The following is a 17087-nucleotide window of genomic DNA, read 5'->3' on the forward strand; positions in this document are numbered from 1 at the left end:
TCGTGGTTTGTAAGTTCGGGCTCTGTGCTGACAGCTCAGAGCCTGGAGCCTTCTTTGGATTCTCTTTCTGCCCCTTCCCCAGGCATGTGCACTCTCTCTCTCTCTTTCTCAAAACTAAAAAATAAAACACTAAAAAAAAAAAGAAATGATTAGATACCCAATAGGAGATGTCAAGGACATATATGTGTCTTCAAGTCTGGAGTTTGGGAGAGAGGTCTGCGATGAAGATATGCATTTGGGAGTCATCAGCACAAAAATGCTATTTCAAGTCAGGAGATTGATGTTCATGACACACGCAGGTTGGGTAAAGGGCTGGGGTGAAGGCTTGACTGGAGTCAATTTAAGAATGCATGACAGGAGGGGGCCTGGGTGGCTCAATATGTTAAGTATATGACTTCTGTTCAGGTCATAATCTCACATTTCGTGAGCATGAGCCCCACGTTGGGTGAACATGAACCCCACTTAGGGTAAGCCCCCCCTTCTCTCTCTGCCCCTCCTGGGCTACTCTCTCTCTCTCTCTCTGCCCCTTGCTCACTTGCACGCTCTCCCTATCTCGCTCAAAAAAAAAAAAAAAAAAAAGAAAAGAAAAAAGAATGAATGGCAGGAAGGAAATCTGACTGTAAGTATGGATAACTCTTCCAAAAAAATTTGCTGTGGTAGGAGACCTGGAAGAGGGGATAAGAGAATCATTTTGAATGTTTAAGAACTGAATTCATCTCAACTATTGTACTGAAGCTCAGGATAAAATTCTTACCTGGTTCTTGCTAATTTTTCTGCTCTAATTTTCCATACTAGAGAGGCAGTCTCTTAATTTAGTCACATCAGCTGAGGCACAGATCCCTAAAACCATGCCTCTGCTCATCAGTTCACTGGGCCTGAGCTGTGCACCCTTTCCTCAAACTTGGCTAAATCCTAACTAGTTCTTCACATTTTTTAATAAGAGTCAAGTTTTTCTAGAAGCATTTCTGAACCTCCCCAGGCAGGATCTGATTGTATTCCTCTACTTCCAGAATGTATTGTGGATGTCTCCGGCGGCTTCATAACAGTTGTCGAAGGATTTACTGAACGGTTAGTAGGTCTGATTGGAGCACAGTGATAGAAGACAAAGGAGGAAACTAGTACCGCATTTCGTAGAATAAAACCCATTGTGAAGAGAATACAAACTGCCAATAGTATCAGATATATAAATACATTCATGAAAATTGTTATAAAATTAAATGTCTTAGTCATTGGTTGCTGATATGCTAATGAAGAGGTCATTCCTACCCTATCTTTGTTCAAATGATTTGCATGTATTATGCAAATAAACAGAACTATCGAAAGAATGCCTACTGTGCACGGTGCCGACGATACACTCCCCTGGACCTCAGGATTGGCCTGTCTATCCACTTCATTTGCATGACGTGATTTAATAACTAGAAGGCCCCACCCCTCTGGAGCTTTCGCCCCTTACAAATGGACGCGTGTGTCGGGGACTCTTCCCTATTATCTAGGCTCCGCCCTCCGGCAGCTAATCCTTTCTGTCCCCTGCGTTCGCTCGGTCTCCCCCACTGAAAGCACTATCAGCCTTGCATCGTTTCCTTCATCTTCGCATCCCTACGTCTCACCGCTCCCATCTTTCCACGAACGCACGACGCACGCTCCGCCTCTCCTCCCTCTCCCCCACCCCCCGCCCCTATTCGTCGTGCAAATTCTGCGCCCCAACCGCCCGGCCGACAGACGCTGTATTCCCGCCCCCTCTACGCGTCTTAACGGCCGACGCCGGGGGCGCGTCTCTTTAGCCAACCGGCGTCCTAGCGCCTGTAAGTCCCTCCTCTTTATGCAAATAACCTGTGCCTGCTCCGCACGCCCTGCTTTTTTTTTTTTTTTAAATAGGGACAGCCCTCGAAGTAAAGAAGGATAGGGTGGGAAGTGCCCCGCCCTTTATGCAAATCAAGGGGCGTGTCGTGCGCTGAGGGAGGCGGGAGGTGGGGGGGGGGGGTGCTCCCGGGGGCGGCGGTTGCCCGGATGGGCCGTTAGTCGGAGCCCAGCCGCGGAGTGAGCGAGGGAGACGGGAGGAGCCGAACCCGGCGCCATCCGCCGCCATCCGCCCCCGCCCCACCGCCATCCCACCTCGGGGAGCCCCTAGGCCCCGGTCCCGGACCCCCGCGCACCCGGCCAGGTGAGTCTGGGGAGCCGAGTGCTAACGCCCTTTTCCGGCGCGGGAGCGGTGGTGGCGGCGGCGGCGGCGGCAGTGGCGGGCCGGGGGGAGGAGAAGCTGCCATTAGCCGCCGCCATTTTGTCCTCCTGCTGCTGGGGCTTGCCTGCCCCTCCCCCTTCGATACCCCCAGCTTGGTACCCGCACCTCCAACCCCTCACACAGAGTGTATGCCCTGCCCCTAATCACCCACTGTCCTGGTTTCTTGGAGTGACCCCTTTCTTGGGCCGGTAACTCCACACCATCCGTTGCGCTCTTGGCCTCTTCACCCCAATCTGTGGGTCCCCTTCGCTACCGCCACTCTGGGGTGGGCCGCGCCCGACGATCCTCGGAGTGTCTCCTTTCCTCCATATTGGACCCCCTCCACCATCAACCAGTGCTTGGGTTCCCCATTCTTGACCCCCGTGTTCGCGTCGAGTCACTCCCACCCTGGAACCCTGTTTTTATCCTGCATCCTTGGTTTTTACGTTCCTCAGTCTTCCTCTGCTTTTTAGTTTTTCCTGTGTGTTTTCCCCTCTGTGATTCAACCCCCGTTTTCTTCTTGGGTGTCTTGACGTTGCCCTTTTACTTTGTTCTGTCTTTACCGTTTCTGCTTAAGTGTATTATTTTCCACCTGCTTTCGTTTTGATCCTTCTTTATTATTGTTATTCCACTATTCTTCTGTGTCCTTTTCTTTCATATATTTATTTTCAAACATTCGGAGTCTTTAAACACCTACAAAGCAACCCCCATTCCCTCATTTTACCTGTCTTAAAGTTCTCCCTGATTTTTATCCTGATTTTACCCACTTTTTGCCCTGTGTTTGCCTGGATTTCCCACCACCTTCCATCTCTTTCCTGTACGCCATTCTTTCCTATAAATGAATGCCTGGTCACTCAGGAACTGACTGATGATGCAGAGTTTGGCCTGCTTAGGGAGGAAGGGATATTGGGGAAAGAAATGACTGCTGATGGACATTCTTCCTGAGGGTAGGAAAATGAAGTTGGTTCTGGTTTTGGCCCTATGATTATGGAGTGTGCTTGAGGTAGCTCCATAATGTTGTTTTTCTCACATCTACATAGGGTTAGTCAGAGCCCAGCAGTGTTCATTTCATCTTGACACAAGATTTTTTTCCAGGAGCTGGGATAGGGGCAAGTGCAGGAAATGATGGGGTGAATGTTCCAAATACTTGGGGTTCTGTAGCTTGGGAGTATGTAGAGCCCCAGTTGTTCCATAAGGAATTACCTGGCACCAGCCCTCAGTCTGGCTGAGCAAGCTCGTAAAATTGTTAAACTCCCAGCATACCTTCGTGCAAACCTCCCCAGATGGGAGTGAGGCTTCTGGGAAAGGAACCTGGGGCGCAGTTAGGGAGTTGGTGGTCTAATAAGTGGGGGATCTGCAGTTCTGTTACTTGCAGAATGGAGCTTTATGCCTTTTTCTGCTTTTGTCTAAGGCTGGGACTTGTCATGTTTTATTGTACATATCTGGAATGATTTCTGTGGGGGGAGAAGAGATTATGAAGAGATAATGAAGTAGCCGCTACCCTTTATAGCCTGGCACAAAAGGAAGAGTGTGTTTACTACTAGGAGGATACTAAATTTTTTATCTGGATTTGCTTGGCAAGAGGTGTCTGGGGGAAAGAGGCACCATGGCATTTGGGCTCTGTGGGAGTTTAAGGGACTGGGGACTTTGAATAGGCTGGAGGCAAAGACACCAGAGGGCCACATATCTGGGTCCCTAATGAGAACAAAAAGGACCATCTAGGTTTCTTTTGGAGTTAGTAAAGGGAGCAGAGACTGAAACACTTGGTGTCTGGCCCACAGGCTCCGGCACGTTTTGGGGGAGGTGCCTGCAGGACCCAACGTACTCAATGAGCTTCCAGCGCAATGTCCGATCGCTCGGGGCCGACTGCCAAGGGGAAGGATGGAAAGAAGTATTCCTCGCTCAACCTGTTTGATACGTATAAGGGCAAGTCCTTAGAGATCCAGAAACCCGCTGGTGAGGGTCCTGCGAAGATGTTCCTAATTCCTAGAGGCTGGGCATGAATGGGGCATACATTTTAAAGCTCTTTGAAGGGAAACGGTTATAGTGCAAATATCAAAAGACTAGAGAAACACTAGAGACTTCCAAGTTTTATTTTAGGTCCCATAGGGGACGTTGGTCTTTGGATGAACACCATTTACCCTCCTACAAAGGCGTGTCTGTAGTTCCCTGTCTTTGGACACGTAAGAATCGGAGGAAGAGAAACGTGGATTTGGAGAAGTCTGGGGCCAGCTTGCTTCCTGCAGGCTCAAGATCAACCATCCAACAGAGAAGCATCAAGTGTAATGCATCTTAGTTTTTCCAGTGGAATTTCAGGGATTGCTGAAGGCAAAGAAAGGAGTGGTTTCTAAAAGGAGTTTGGCTATAAGACATTAAGGGCGTATAAATGGGACTTAAGAGAGAAAGTTGTCAGATCACCCGTGTGGGATGTTTTTTCACCCTCTCATCTTTTCTCCAGTTGCCCCTCGCCATGGCCTACAGAGTCTCGGGAAAGTTGCCATTGCCCGGCGTATGCCACCCCCAGCCAACCTTCCAAGCCTGAAAGCCGAGAACAAAGGCAATGACCCCAACGTCTCACTAGTGCCGAAAGACGGAACAGGATGGGCAAGCAAACAGGAGCAGTCCGACCCCAAGAGGTAGACAGAGGCCTGGGGGATCTAGAGTGATGAGTATTTTAACTTTGAACTTAAGGATGAGTTGGGGCTTGGTCTAGCCCAGCCACATAAGATCCAGAGACAGAGGGAAGCCCCTTTCTTGGCTATTCCAGGACTCCGGTTAGAGGACTAAAAAATGACACTTTGAGCTTTCTGTCAGGTGGCAGGAAGGCATCAACAGACAGCCTACACAGGGTAACTAGGTTATAGTATTTTGTCGTAAATACTTGTGAACAGTAACAAATGGGCCTGGGTTCACTTATCCTCCATGAATCGGAGAAGTAGGGGAGGGCATCGCAGATTCTGGATAACTTTCCTGTCCTACCATCCCTTTAGTTCCGATGCCTCAACCGCTCAGCCGCCGGAATCGCAGCCACTGCCGGCTTCACAGACGCCTGCCTCCAACCAACAGAAACGACCCCCAGCAGCCCCCGAGGTATGTGAAGAACTGGATGTTACTGAAGGGCTGGAGGCAAGAATGGTTTGTAGCTCCACCACCCACCATCATCATTTATTTTTCTGCTTCCCCAGAACGCTCCTTCGGTTCCAAGCGGGGTAAAGTCCTGGGCACAAGCCAGCGTCACCCATGGAGCACATGGAGATGGTGAGTGCAGGGCTGCTTGGGGAGCTTGCTCAGTGCTCTTGTGGTAGGTAGGAGCCCTGCACTATACCTTCAGCAAAGTGTTCTCAGTCCTCTGGCTAAATTTTGGGCCCCGTATTCAGTTTCATGGGCCACATAAGCAAATTCATGTGTCTTACTGGAGGGTGAAGTGGTTCCAGAGCTGACCTTGTTTCTTGGGGAATGGGTATGCAGTACGTAGGGGGTGAATTTTAAGACAGGAACTTGATGATCTGGTGCCTATCAGAGCCTTCCACTTTCATGGTACGTTGTTTCATGGTAAATATGCTTCTGTCTTCTGTGCACCCCAACCCCAACAGGTGGAAGGGCATCAAGCCTACTGTCACGATTCTCTCGCGAGGAATTTCCGACCCTGCAGGCGGCTGGCGACCAGGACAAGGCTGCCAAGGAAAGGGAGTCTGCCGAACAGTCGTCTGGGCCCGGACCAAGCCTCCGCCCCCAAAGTGAGTGGTTGCCATTTGTGAGTTGAGTAGGTTGTGAGTGGTTGGTTATTTTTTGCCCAGAGCAACACCTTATTCTATCTCAGAGCCAAGTGTTGGCTTATTCACCTTCTTCTCCATCATTTTAAAGCTATTTTTCTTTTTTTGCTTTTTCCAAAATAAAGATTCTACAACTTGGAGGGACGGAGGTGGGCGTGGCCCTGATGAGCTGGAGGGCCCAGACTCCAAACTTCATCACAGCCATGATCCCCGGGGGGCGCTGCAGCCTTCAGGCCCACCCCAGTTCCCTCCATACCGCGGAATGATGCCGCCCTTTGTGAGTTTGCACATCTAGTTTTGGAGTGGTTGTGCTTGAAGCTTGAGATTTAGCAATTAGCACTTAGTTTTTGGAGGGGGGCAGAGAGAAAGCAGGGGCCTATGACAGGGGAGGACAATAGGTTTAGGGAGCTGGTTGGCTCTTTGTCCCTCTAAGCAGCTGCTGTTGGGACGTTTTGCAGATGTATCCCCCGTATCTCCCGTTCCCTCCGCCCTATGGACCCCAGGGGCCTTACCGATATCCTACTCCTGATGGGCCCAGGTGAGTAACCCAGCTCTGAGTTTGTGATTGGGGACGGGAAGCCTACTAGGAAGGGAGATGATCTTCAAGGCCCAGAGTCTTCTATGTGTATTTTTTTGGTTTTGTTTTCTTTTGTTTTTGACATTTATGAGAGGGGGAGCAAGCGGGCAAGGGGCTGAGAGAGAGGGAGACAGAGAATCCAAGCAGGCTCCACACTGTCAGTGCAGAGCCTAATATGGGGCTCAAACTCACAAGAACTGACAAACCGTGAGGTCATGAGCTGAGTGAAATCAAGAGTTGGACACTTAACCGGCTGAGCCACCCAGGCACCTCTTGTATGTGGTTCTGTAACATGCTGTCTTTTACACTTTCTCCCGTTTGTCTTTTCATATGCAGCCGTTTCCCTCGTGTGGCGGGCCCTCGGGGCTCAGGGCCTCCGATGCGCCTTGTAGAACCTGTGGGTCGGCCTTCGATTCTTAAAGAGGATAATCTCAAAGAGTTTGACCAGTTGGACCAGGAGAACGATGATGGTTGGGCAGGTTAGTGGGTATGAACGATGAAGTGTTTTGGTCTCAAAAGGCAAAATCCCCTGAATAAATAGGGGGTTGTGTTGGGAGAAAAGGAGACACCAAAGGGTAGGGCAGACACAGGGGGGAAAGCCAAGTCCTGGTAAAGAACTGGGAGGTGTGGGAATGCCAAGACTCACAGTGGCATTCACTTCACTCAGAGGGGGGTTGGCGTTTCCAGTACTGCATCCTGTTACGTAGTTCTAGACCCCTTTGAAAGTTACCTGAGATTGGAGAGAACACTTGGGTTATTGCTTTTCACTTTTCCCTCAGGGGCCCATGAAGAGGTTGACTACACTGAAAAGCTCAAATTCAGTGATGAGGAAGATGGGCGAGACTCTGATGAGGAGGGAGCTGAGGGCCAGTGAGTTCAGAGGCTCAGTTTTTCTTGAAGTAATAAACTCTTAAGTGAGCTGTTTTACAGCTGATTTTAATTCCACTGTTGGTCTGCTCACAGCAAGGAGTCCCAATCAGCTGCTGGTGAGGAACGGCCCCCTGAAGCAGATGGCAAAAAGGGCAACTCCCCCGGCAGCGAACCGCCCCCTCCCAAGACGGCCTGGGCAGAGACCTCTCGGCCTCCAGAGACAGAGCCGGGGCCTCCTGCCCCAAAGCCTCCCCCACCCCCACCTCACCGGGGCCCCGCCGGGAACTGGGGCCCCCCTGGGGACTACCCAGTGAGTGTCTACAATGAGGGGTCAAGAAGGGTCAGTTGTGGGAGATGAGTGTTGGCTGAGAAGTTGAAGCAGTAGTAATAGAGGAAACTGGAGGGAGGGCCAAGAATGGGCTACAGGACGTGTAGATTGGTAGAGTATCTCTGCAAAGGTCTGGAACATCTTTGGTGTTCAGGGAGTCTGGGTTGTAAAAGGAAATTGGGATGCTAGTGAGGAAGAACAAGGAGACCTGGGTGTCTCTGAAAGGAGAGAAGAAACAAGATTAGGATGAGTTTGCCCCTACCCAGAGAGGCCACCAACCCAAGGCCGGTGCCTGCACCCGCAGGTAGAGACAGTTGATCAATCTGTGCAAAGATCAAAAACCTGACGACTGACACGTCTGGCCTTGCCGGATCTGCCCATTGACAGGATCGGGGGGGGCCTCCCTGCAAGCCCCCAGCACCCGAAGACGAGGATGAAGCCTGGCGGCAGCGGCGAAAACAATCTTCATCTGAGATCTCCTTGGCTGTGGAGCGGGCCCGGCGACGCCGAGAAGAGGAAGAGCGCCGCATGCAAGAGGAACGCAGGGCAGCCTGTGCTGAAAAGCTCAAGCGACTTGATGAGAAGTTTGGGGCGCCCGACAAGCGGCTCAAAGCAGAGCCTGCTGTCCCACCTGCTGCCCCTCCTGCCCCAGCTCCACCACCTGCAGTCCCCAAAGAACTCTCTGCACCTCCAGTTCCTCCACCAGCACCAGCCCCAACACCAGAAAAAGAACCAGAAGAGCCGGCCCAGGCCCCTCCTGCCCAGTCAACCCCCACTACAGGTGTGGTTCCAGCTCCCACCCTGGTGAGTGGTGGTGGCAGTACCAGTAGCACCAGCAGTGGCAGCTTCGAAGCCAGCCCAGGTATGGAGATGGGGCTAGGGTACTACCAGGTGTCCCAGCTCTTCAGTGTTTGGGCTGAGGGTACAGGTGGTATGGGTGGGAGGAAATGAAGTTGGTTTATTGGACTGTGGCAGATGAAAAAAGCTCTTTGCTCGTGTGGATATTTGAATTCCTGGATACGTAGTGACCTAAAACCACTTCGTATAAGCTCAGTCTGGAGCAAGGGGTAGAAGGCGTCTGTCGTTTTGGTGGTTTCATGGGAATTTAATGCCACCGTCATTGTTCTTGAAAGTAAGTGCTTATCTTGAGAGAGGGAGGTGAGAGCTGAGGTGATGGGTATTCGTGGCATACCTGTTGGTGTACTGGGCCACTGATGATTATCTTTTTTATCAACGCAGTGGAACCCCAGCTGTCCTCAAAAGAGGGTTCTGAACAACCAGAAGAGGTTCCTTCTCCTGCCACAACCCCTGCCCCGAAGGTGGAACCCAAGGGTGATGGGGTTGGTCCCAGCCGACAGCCCCCCAGCCAGGGCTTGGGCTACCCCAAATATCAGAAGTCATTGCCACCTCGTTTCCAGCGGCAGCAGCAGGTGAGATCAAGTTATTTCCCCCATTAAGAGCTGTTTCTGTCCCTGGCTTTGATGTTTATCCTGTTTGTAAGTTGCCTTCCGGGTCCCTCTACTACCTCTTGTCTCTCTTGTGTCTCTTTGGTTTCCATGTTGTCCAAGTGTTGATCACATCTGTGTATTAACTTTGCCTTGATGTGTGTTTCTCTTTTTCTGTTGAGAGTGGTGTGGGGGTTTTGAGGTCTCTCTCGTCCCCTCTTCTGTCCTTGCCCAGGAGCAGCTTTTGAAGCAACAGCAACAGCAGCAGTGGCAGCAGCATCAACAGGGTTCCGCCCCACCCGCTCCGGTACCACCATCACCGCCCCAGCCTGTGACCATGGGGGCTGTGCCAGCTCCACAGGCTCCGCCCCCACCCCCCAAGGCCCTGTACCCAGGTGCTCTGGGCCGGCCCCCACCCATGCCCCCAATGAACTTTGATCCCCGGTGGATGATGATTCCTCCTTATGTGGACCCCCGGCTCCTCCAGGGCCGGCCCCCTCTGGACTTCTACCCTCCTGGTGTGCATCCCACTGGTAAGGGCCCTTGCATGGGAGTGGGTAGGGGACACTTCAGTCCCAGGAAGTGGGTATCGGCATCTTGCTGTGGGAATAAAGGGTCACCGGTGAAGGAGGTTGGGGCAGGTATGTGGTTGTATTGCTGAGGTGGCTCTTTGTTTCAGGACCATCTTTGGGAAAGAAACGGTGGTCTTTCATTGGCCAGGATTTACTTGGGGGGATTCATTAATTTAGTCTGGGGAAACTGAGTGGATAGGGTAACTCTTTCAGGAGTGTGCATCAGGCCCAGACTTGGCAGGTATAAGAGAGGAGTTAACATTGATGTGACTGACAGAAGCAGATTGGGGAGATGCTTTTTGAGCTGCAGGGCCTGTCATGCAAGAGAGGGTTAGCTTTCTCATCCCTCTTGTTTTCTTAGGCTTAGTTCCCCGGGAGCGCTCAGACAGTGGGGGTTCAAGCTCAGAGCCGTTCGAGCGCCATGCACCTCCCCTGTTGCGGGATCGGGGCACCCCACCAGTGGATCCAAAGTTGGCCTGGGTAGGAGATGTCTTCACCACCACGCCCACTGACCCCCGCCCGCTCACCTCCCCGCTGCGCCAGGCGGCTGATGAGGATGACAAGGGGATGAGGTGAGTCTGTAGTGAAATGAGTGCATTGCCACTGAAAGGGTCTGGGCTAGGAAAAAAGGTCCTTTGGATTATTGGTGCAGTGACAGGAATAAGTGTGAGAAGAGCGTCTGGGTGGTAATAAAGTGTTCTCTTTCTCCACCTAGTTGCAGTTTTTTTCATTCTAATTTCCACTATTTTGTTGCCCTTTTAGGAGTGAGACCCCTCCAGTACCTCCCCCACCACCCTATTTGGCCAGTTATCCAGGCTTTCCTGAGAATGGAGCCACTGGGCCCCCGATCCCTCGCTTCCCTCTGGATGAACCAGCTCCTGCAGGGCCCCGTCCACTCCCTTGGCCCCCAGGCAATGATGAAGCCACCAAAATACAAGCTCCCCCACCGAAGAAGGAAACCCCCAAGGAGGAGACTCCACAACTGACGGGGCCAGAAGCTAACCGAAAGCCTACCCGAGGAGTTGGAGGCCAAGGCCCCCCTCCACCTCGAAGAGAGAGCCGCACTGAGACCCGCTGGGGTCCTCGCCCAGGCAGTAGTCGTCGTGGGATCCCTCCAGAGGAACCAGGGGCCCCTCCCCGCCGTGCTGGGCCTATAAAGAAACCCCTGCCACCTACGAAAGCTGAAGAGCTCCCTCCCAAACCCCTGGAACAGTGTGATGAAAGCCCCAAGGTTCCAAAGCCAGACCTCCTCAAGATGGCAAAGGGGAAGATAGGGGTCCCCAAGGAGACCCCACCCAGTGGGAATCTTTCCCCTGCCCCAAGGCTTCGGAGGGACTACTCCTATGAAAGAGTGGGTCCTACCTCTTGCCGGGGCCGGGGCCGAGGCGAGTATTTTGCCAGAGGGAGGGGTTTTCGGGGCACCTATGGGGGCCGGGGGCGGGGAGCTCGAAGCCGAGAGTTCCGCAGTTACCGAGAGTTCCGAGGAGATGACGGGCGTGGAGGTGGTGCAGGTGGACCCAGCCATCCCCCTGCTCCCCGAGGCCGCACTGCCAGCGAGACGAGAAGTGAGGGTTCAGAGTATGAAGAAATCCCCAAACGGCGCCGGCAGCGGGGCTCAGAAACGGGTAGTGAGACCCATGAGAGCGATCTGGCCCCCTCAGACAAGGAGGCTCCTCCACCCAAGGAAGGAGTGCTCACCCAGGTTCCTCTTGCTCCTCCACCATCGGGAGCCCCTCCTTCACCAGCCCCAGCCCGATTTTCCACCGCCCGTGGTGGGCGCGTCTTCACTCCCAGGGGAGTGCCATCACACCGGGGTCGAGGAGGAGGGCGGCCCCCTCCGCCCATTTGTCCAGGCTGGAGCCCTCCGACCAAGTCCCTGGCCCCCAAGAAGCCTCCGACAGCTCCTTTGCCACCGAGTAAGGAGCCTTTGAAAGAGAAGCTGATCACAGGGCCTCTATCCCCCATAGCCCGGGCAGGCAGCAGTGGAGGCAGCAACGTGGGCATGGGTGTGGAAGATGGGGAGCGGCCCCGACGGAGGAGGCACGGGAGGGCTCAGCAGCAGGACAAACCGCCTCGGTTCAGGAGGCTGAAACAGGAACGGGAGAATGCGGCCAGAGGGACTGAGGGCAAGCCCTCTTCCCTAGCCCTTCCAGCCCCTGCCTCTGGAGTGGAGGAGACACTCACGACAGTTTCCATGCCCCCACCCCCGCGCCGGGCAGCTGCCAAGTCTCCCGATCTGTCAAACCAGAACTCCGATCAAGCCAATGAGGAATGGGAGACTGCATCAGAGAGCAGCGACTTTGCCAGTGAGCGCAGGGGGGACAAGGAGGCTCCCCCGCCAGCATTGCTGGCCCCCAAAGCTGTGGGAACTCCCGGGGGCAGTGGAGGCGGAACCGGACCAGGCATTTCAACCATGTCCCGTGGAGATTTAAGCCAGAGAGCCAAGGATTTGAGCAAGCGGAGCTTCTCAAGTCAGCGGCCTGGCATGGAAAGGCAGAACCGGCGCCCAGGCCCTGGCAGCAAGGCTGGCAGCGGTGGCAGCAGCAGTGGAGGAGGTGGGGGACCTGGAGGGAGGACTGGCCCAGGGCGAGGAGACAAGAGGAGCTGGCCCTCTCCCAAGAACCGGAGGTGGGTAGGGACAGGCTATTAAGTTTATTCTAAGGCTAGACTGAGGGGGAAGGGAGAGAATCTGAAGGAAAGGGAAGTTGGGCACCATGGACTCTGAGATCTAAGGGCACATGGGCTGCTGGGCGCTGGAACACCTACACGTAGGGAAAATAGTTGGAAAGCAATTGATTGAGTCTGGAGCGTGTGTGTATTGTATGCATATTCTCTGTTCTTTGCTCCATTCTGTAGACCCATGCCATACACCTAGGATTTGTTAGATGTGCTTAGAAACACCTGGATTTTAACAGGGAGGTGGGAGAGGTTGGAAGACTTGACTGGTAGGGAAAGAGTTAACAATTCCATGAATATTAGAGTTGATGCTCTGTTCTCTTCAGCCGACCTGAGGAGCGTCCCCCAGGGCTTCCTCTGCCTCCCCCGCCTCCCAGCAGCTCGGCTGTCTTCCGCCTGGACCAAGTTATCCACAGCAACCCTGCTGGCATCCAACAGGCTCTGGCCCAACTCAGCAGCCGCCAAGGGAGTGCAGCTGCACCAGGGGGGCACCCAAGGCCCAAGCCTGGGCCTCCCCAAACCCCCCAGGGCCCCTCCCCTCGGCCCCCAACTCGATATGACCCTCAGAGGGCCAACAACAGCGTCGGTTCGGGTAAGCTGGAGGGGCTAAGGGTGGGAATGTCTCCATCCCCAGAAAAAGTCAGGTGCTAAAGGGGGCAGAGTCTGCCCTGGGGACCTTGATGATGGGTGTCTGCACTGACCAAAGGTGGAAGGCTTGGGAGGGGGCTAACAGGAAAAACTAGGATCAGATGTAGACCAAGGCAGATGCTGACGGATTTCCCCTTTTCCCCAGACCCCCACTTCGAGGAGCCAGGGCTGATGGTGAGGGGGGTGGGCGGAACTCCCCGGGACTCTGCCGGGGTTAATCCCTTCCCCCCGAAACGGCGGGAGCGGCCTGCCAGAAAACCGGAGCTGCTGCAGGAGGTGAGGGATGGAGCTTGAGATTGTGTTTCACTGCTCTTACTCCTGAAGGTTCTCACTTATGTTTTCTCCACTTTTTCCTGTTCTTGTCATTGCGTCCTTACTCTCAGATTCTCCGTTATTAGTCACTTCTTGTCTCCCTTTTTGTCCCACACCTCATTCTGGCCCAGCCACTTCCACTCCCCAGTTCCCACCTCACTTATGTTTTGTTTCTGGCCTTTCTCACCTTTAGGAATCTTTGCCGCAGTCTCATAGTTCTGGATTTTTGGGCCCCAAGCCTGAGGGCCCAGGCCCTCAGGGAGAGTGCAGAGAGGCAGGGACAGAGGCCCTGACTCCTCACATCTGGAACCGTTTACATACTGGTGAGTACAAGTGAGCAGTGGTTGAAAAGGGCAATGTCAGAGAGCCAAGAGGGCAAGGTGGCCTCTGGACTGCCTCTCATCTCTGCTGTCTGGTGCTCTACCCAGCCGCTAGCCGGAAGAGTTACCGGCCTGGCTCCATGGAGCCCTGGATGGAACCCTTGAGCCCTTTTGAGGATGTTGCTGGAACAGAGGTAAGTGACGATGGGAAGGGAGTGTCTGAGCTGGGATTCTCTTGAGCACTGGTAGTGCTTCTCCACCTGGTCTGGGTTGTCCAGGGCTATTTGCTCACATAATTTCTCCCTTTTCTTCAGTTTGTATTTGTAAACATTGGGTACTGATTGATGACTTATTTTGATTTAACTAACTTTTTTTCCACTCCTCTCAGATGAGTCAGTCTGACAGTGGGGTGGACCTGAGTGGGGATTCTCAGGTGTCATCAGGTCCCTGCAGCCAGCGAAGTTCCCCTGATGGAGGACTCAAGGGGGCATCAGAGGGGCCTCCCAAGCGGCCTGGAGACCCCTCACCCCTGAATGCTGTTCCTGGTGAGGGTTCACCTGGCTCTGAATCCTCTGAACCTCCTAGGAGACGGCCGCCTGCTCCCCTTGATGGGGACAGAAAGGTAAAAGACCAAAAACAAGAGGAATGTTTCTGGGCCTCTGACTTTGGCCCTACATTTGTCGTCTCCTCTGTGCTTCTGTGTTTTGGGGATTCTTTCATTTGGGAGACGTGACTTGACTTCCTTTACTTCCCCAACGTAGGAGCTGCCCCGGGAGCAGCCTTTGCCCCCTGGCCCCATTGGCACAGAACGGTTGCAGCGTTCAGACCGAGGCCCAGAGCCCGGCTCCCTCCGGCCGTCCCATCGATCTGGGCCCCCGGTCCAGTTTGGCACCAGTGACCAGGTCTGCTTGGGCAGGATCTGAGTACCTTGGGTTGGGTGAAGAGGGGAAAATCTGGAGGTGGGATGTGGAGGATACAGGTCTTGAGTCATGGGACAATCCCCCTTGCATCACTACCACAGGACTCGGACTTGCGCCTAGTGGTAGGAGACAGTTTAAAAGCAGAGAAGGAGTTAGCATCAGTCACTGAGGTGAGTGGGAGAATGAGTTTGGTGGAAAGGCCTTCGGTTTCTGGAAAAAAATGGGTGTGACCTGGAATCCAGGAAGCCCAAACATTGCTTCTGACAAGGCTTTTTCCTCATAGGCCATCCCTGTATCCCGAGATTGGGAGTTACTCCCCAGTGCTTCTGCCTCAGCTGAGCCACAATCCAAGAACCTGGGTCCTGGGCACTGTGGCCCAGAGCCCAGTTCCTCAGGCCAGCGTTTGTACCCTGAGGTCTTCTATGGCAGCCCTGGGCCTCCCAATTCTCAGGTAGGTCCTATTTCCTGTCCCATGACTCCTTTCTGCCTGCTGCCCCTTAGTGTCTGTCTTTCTGATTTGTGTAGTTGTAAAATGCCATTTTGTTACTTCATTTTTCTCCTTGGCTTTTACTGTAGTAGGTGGGGTGGGAGATCTTTTCTTGACCAGAAAAATGAGCTATTCCAGCCTTGCTCTCCCTCAGGTCTCAGGGGGAGCCATAGACTCTCAGTTACATCCCAACAATGGAGGCTTCCGCCCTGGGACACCCTCACTTCACCCTTACAGGTGAGACTCAATGACTGTTGATCTCAGAAGGACACGCAACTGTGTCTCAGTGGGAGGGAAGGGGAAGACCTGTTTCTGGGGTATGAAACACTAGTAGACTTAACTTGGAACAAATGATTCTGGTTTCCTGACTCCTTCTCCCCACCTGACTTTTTTCCCCCCTCCAGATCACAGCCCCTGTACCTCCCCCCGGGCCCAGCGCCCCCCTCGGCACTGCTTTCTGGGGTAGCTGTCAAGGGCCAGTTTTTGGATTTCTCTGCACTGCAAGCAACAGAGCTGGGGAAGCTGCCAGCTGGGGGAATCCTCTACCCTCCACCTTCCTTCCTCTACTCTCCAGCTTTCTGCCCCAGCCCTTTGCCCGACCCACCCTTGCTTCAGGTGAGAGGTGGGCAGGTGCTGGGCTTCAGGAGTTAGGGATGGGGGAGAATGTTTTTGGGAGTTGACATTTCTCCCTGTTGTCTCCCAACAGGTGCGCCAGGATCTGCCATCCCCCTCAGATTTTTATTCTACTCCTCTGCAACCTGGTGGCCAGAGTGGCTTCCTCCCCTCAGGGGCCCCTGCCCAACAGGTACCTTTTGTTACTTGTCCCTCATTGTTTCTCTGCCCAATTTCCAGCTTTTTTGTCTGACTCTGTTTCTGGTTTTATGACCTTCCTCCCTGCCCTTAATACCCTCCCCCCGACATTATTTCTTAACTACAGATGCTTCTACCCATGGTGGACTCACAGCTGCCTGTGGTGAACTTTGGCTCCCTGCCACCAGCGCCACCTCCTGCCCCACCGCCCCTTTCTCTGTTACCTGTGGGCCCTGCTCTGCAGCCCCCCAGCCTGGCTGTGCGGCCCCCACCTGCTCCTGCTACTCGGGTGCTGCCTTCACCTGCCAGACCCTTTCCCCCTAGCTTGGGGCGAGCCGAGGTAAGGTATAGGAACTGAAGTGTGAGGGAACTCCTAAGAGCTAGGGGTAGGGATTCAGAATCTCCAGGTGAATTGGGTTGGGAGGCAGGAGGCTCATGAATTTTTTTCCTTCAGCTGCACCCAGTGGAACTAAAGCCCTTCCAGGATTATCGGAAACTGAGCGGCAACCTTGGGGGACCTGGGTCGTCACGTACTCCCCCAGCTGGAAGGCAAGAGGAGGGAGTGGGGATGCAGACTGCTCACCCTTAAGGGCTTTCTTACTAAGGGGCCAGGGAACAGGGGTCAGGCTTGCCTTAAACACTCTTTTTCCTTTAGGTCATTCTCTGGCCTCAATTCCCGTCTCAAGGCCCCACCATCTACCTATAGTGGAGTCTTCCGCACCCAGCGCATCGACCTCTACCAGCAGGTGAAGGGGAGACCCCTGTGGCCCCAAGTCTGAATCCAAGAGTTACCATCTGAGTTCCTGTCTTTTCCATCCCTGACTTCCCAGTATGACCTCTATATACCTATATCCTAGGCCTCCCCACCGGATGCCCTGCGCTGGATGCCGAAGCCTTGGGAGCGGACAGGGCCACCTTCTCGAGAGGGGCCTTCCCGACGGGCAGAGGAGCCTGGGTCTCGAGGGGACAAGGATCCTGGGTTGCCCCCACCCCGCTGAGGGAGTTCCCCTTGCCCCCCCCCCCCCCGGGGCTTGTATATAGATTATAAATATATAAGGGGGAAAGGGGTGGGTGGGGAGGGGTTGTGGGGCTGGGGCCTCACTTCCCCTCCACCCCCCTCCCCTGGTCCCC

The 17087-nt window shown here is 53.8% G+C and overlaps 1 protein-coding gene and 1 non-coding gene across 3 annotated transcripts; both read left to right on the plus strand.

The window, feature by feature from the left end:
- The first annotated feature begins 1990 nt into the window (after positions 1 to 1990).
- On the plus strand, positions 1991 to 16978 carry PRRC2A (proline rich coiled-coil 2A). 2 transcript variants are annotated; one of them, XM_042938239.1, is made up of 31 exons: positions 1991 to 2161; positions 4000 to 4174; positions 4677 to 4854; positions 5209 to 5308; positions 5404 to 5476; positions 5812 to 5955; positions 6117 to 6268; positions 6450 to 6529; positions 6905 to 7047; positions 7348 to 7438; positions 7532 to 7748; positions 8154 to 8628; positions 9006 to 9196; positions 9447 to 9744; positions 10145 to 10355; positions 10546 to 12411; positions 12786 to 13051; positions 13253 to 13383; positions 13613 to 13742; positions 13848 to 13933; positions 14128 to 14361; positions 14501 to 14641; positions 14761 to 14829; positions 14943 to 15110; positions 15301 to 15383; positions 15551 to 15761; positions 15853 to 15951; positions 16084 to 16296; positions 16411 to 16505; positions 16612 to 16702; positions 16814 to 16978. In XM_042938239.1, exons 2-31 carry the CDS (start codon positions 4063 to 4065, stop codon positions 16952 to 16954), a joined length of 6489 nt encoding a protein of 2162 aa, XP_042794173.1. In that variant the 5' UTR covers positions 1991 to 2161; positions 4000 to 4062; the 3' UTR covers positions 16955 to 16978. The 2 variants fall into 2 exon arrangements, with proteins under 2 accessions (XP_042794173.1, XP_042794174.1); XM_042938240.1 differs by lacking the exon at positions 14761 to 14829.
- On the plus strand, positions 4359 to 4489 carry LOC122220864. Its single transcript, XR_006203031.1, has one exon. It is a non-coding gene; the product is annotated as a small nucleolar RNA SNORA38 (small nucleolar RNA).
- Positions 16979 to 17087: the final 109 nt, after the last annotated feature.

The sequence above is a fragment of the Panthera leo genome, chromosome B2 (assembly GCF_018350215.1).
Source record: "Panthera leo isolate Ple1 chromosome B2, P.leo_Ple1_pat1.1, whole genome shotgun sequence".
Lineage (NCBI taxonomy): Eukaryota > Metazoa > Chordata > Mammalia > Carnivora > Felidae > Panthera > Panthera leo.

What these genes read in the sequence shown, in the direction of transcription:
- PRRC2A (XM_042938239.1), top strand. Translation starts at nt 4,063, where the DNA reads ATGTCCGATCGCTCGGGGCCGACTGCCAAGGGGAAGGATGGAAAGAAG. An exon ending in ACCAAGCCTCCGCCCCCAAA is followed by an intron (nt 5,956 to 6,116) that starts GTGAGTGGTTGC and finishes TCCAAAATAAAG; the next exon opens with ATTCTACAACTTGGAGGGAC. An exon ending in GCCCCCCTGGGGACTACCCA is followed by an intron (nt 7,749 to 8,153) that starts GTGAGTGTCTAC and finishes GCCCATTGACAG; the next exon opens with GATCGGGGGGGGCCTCCCTG.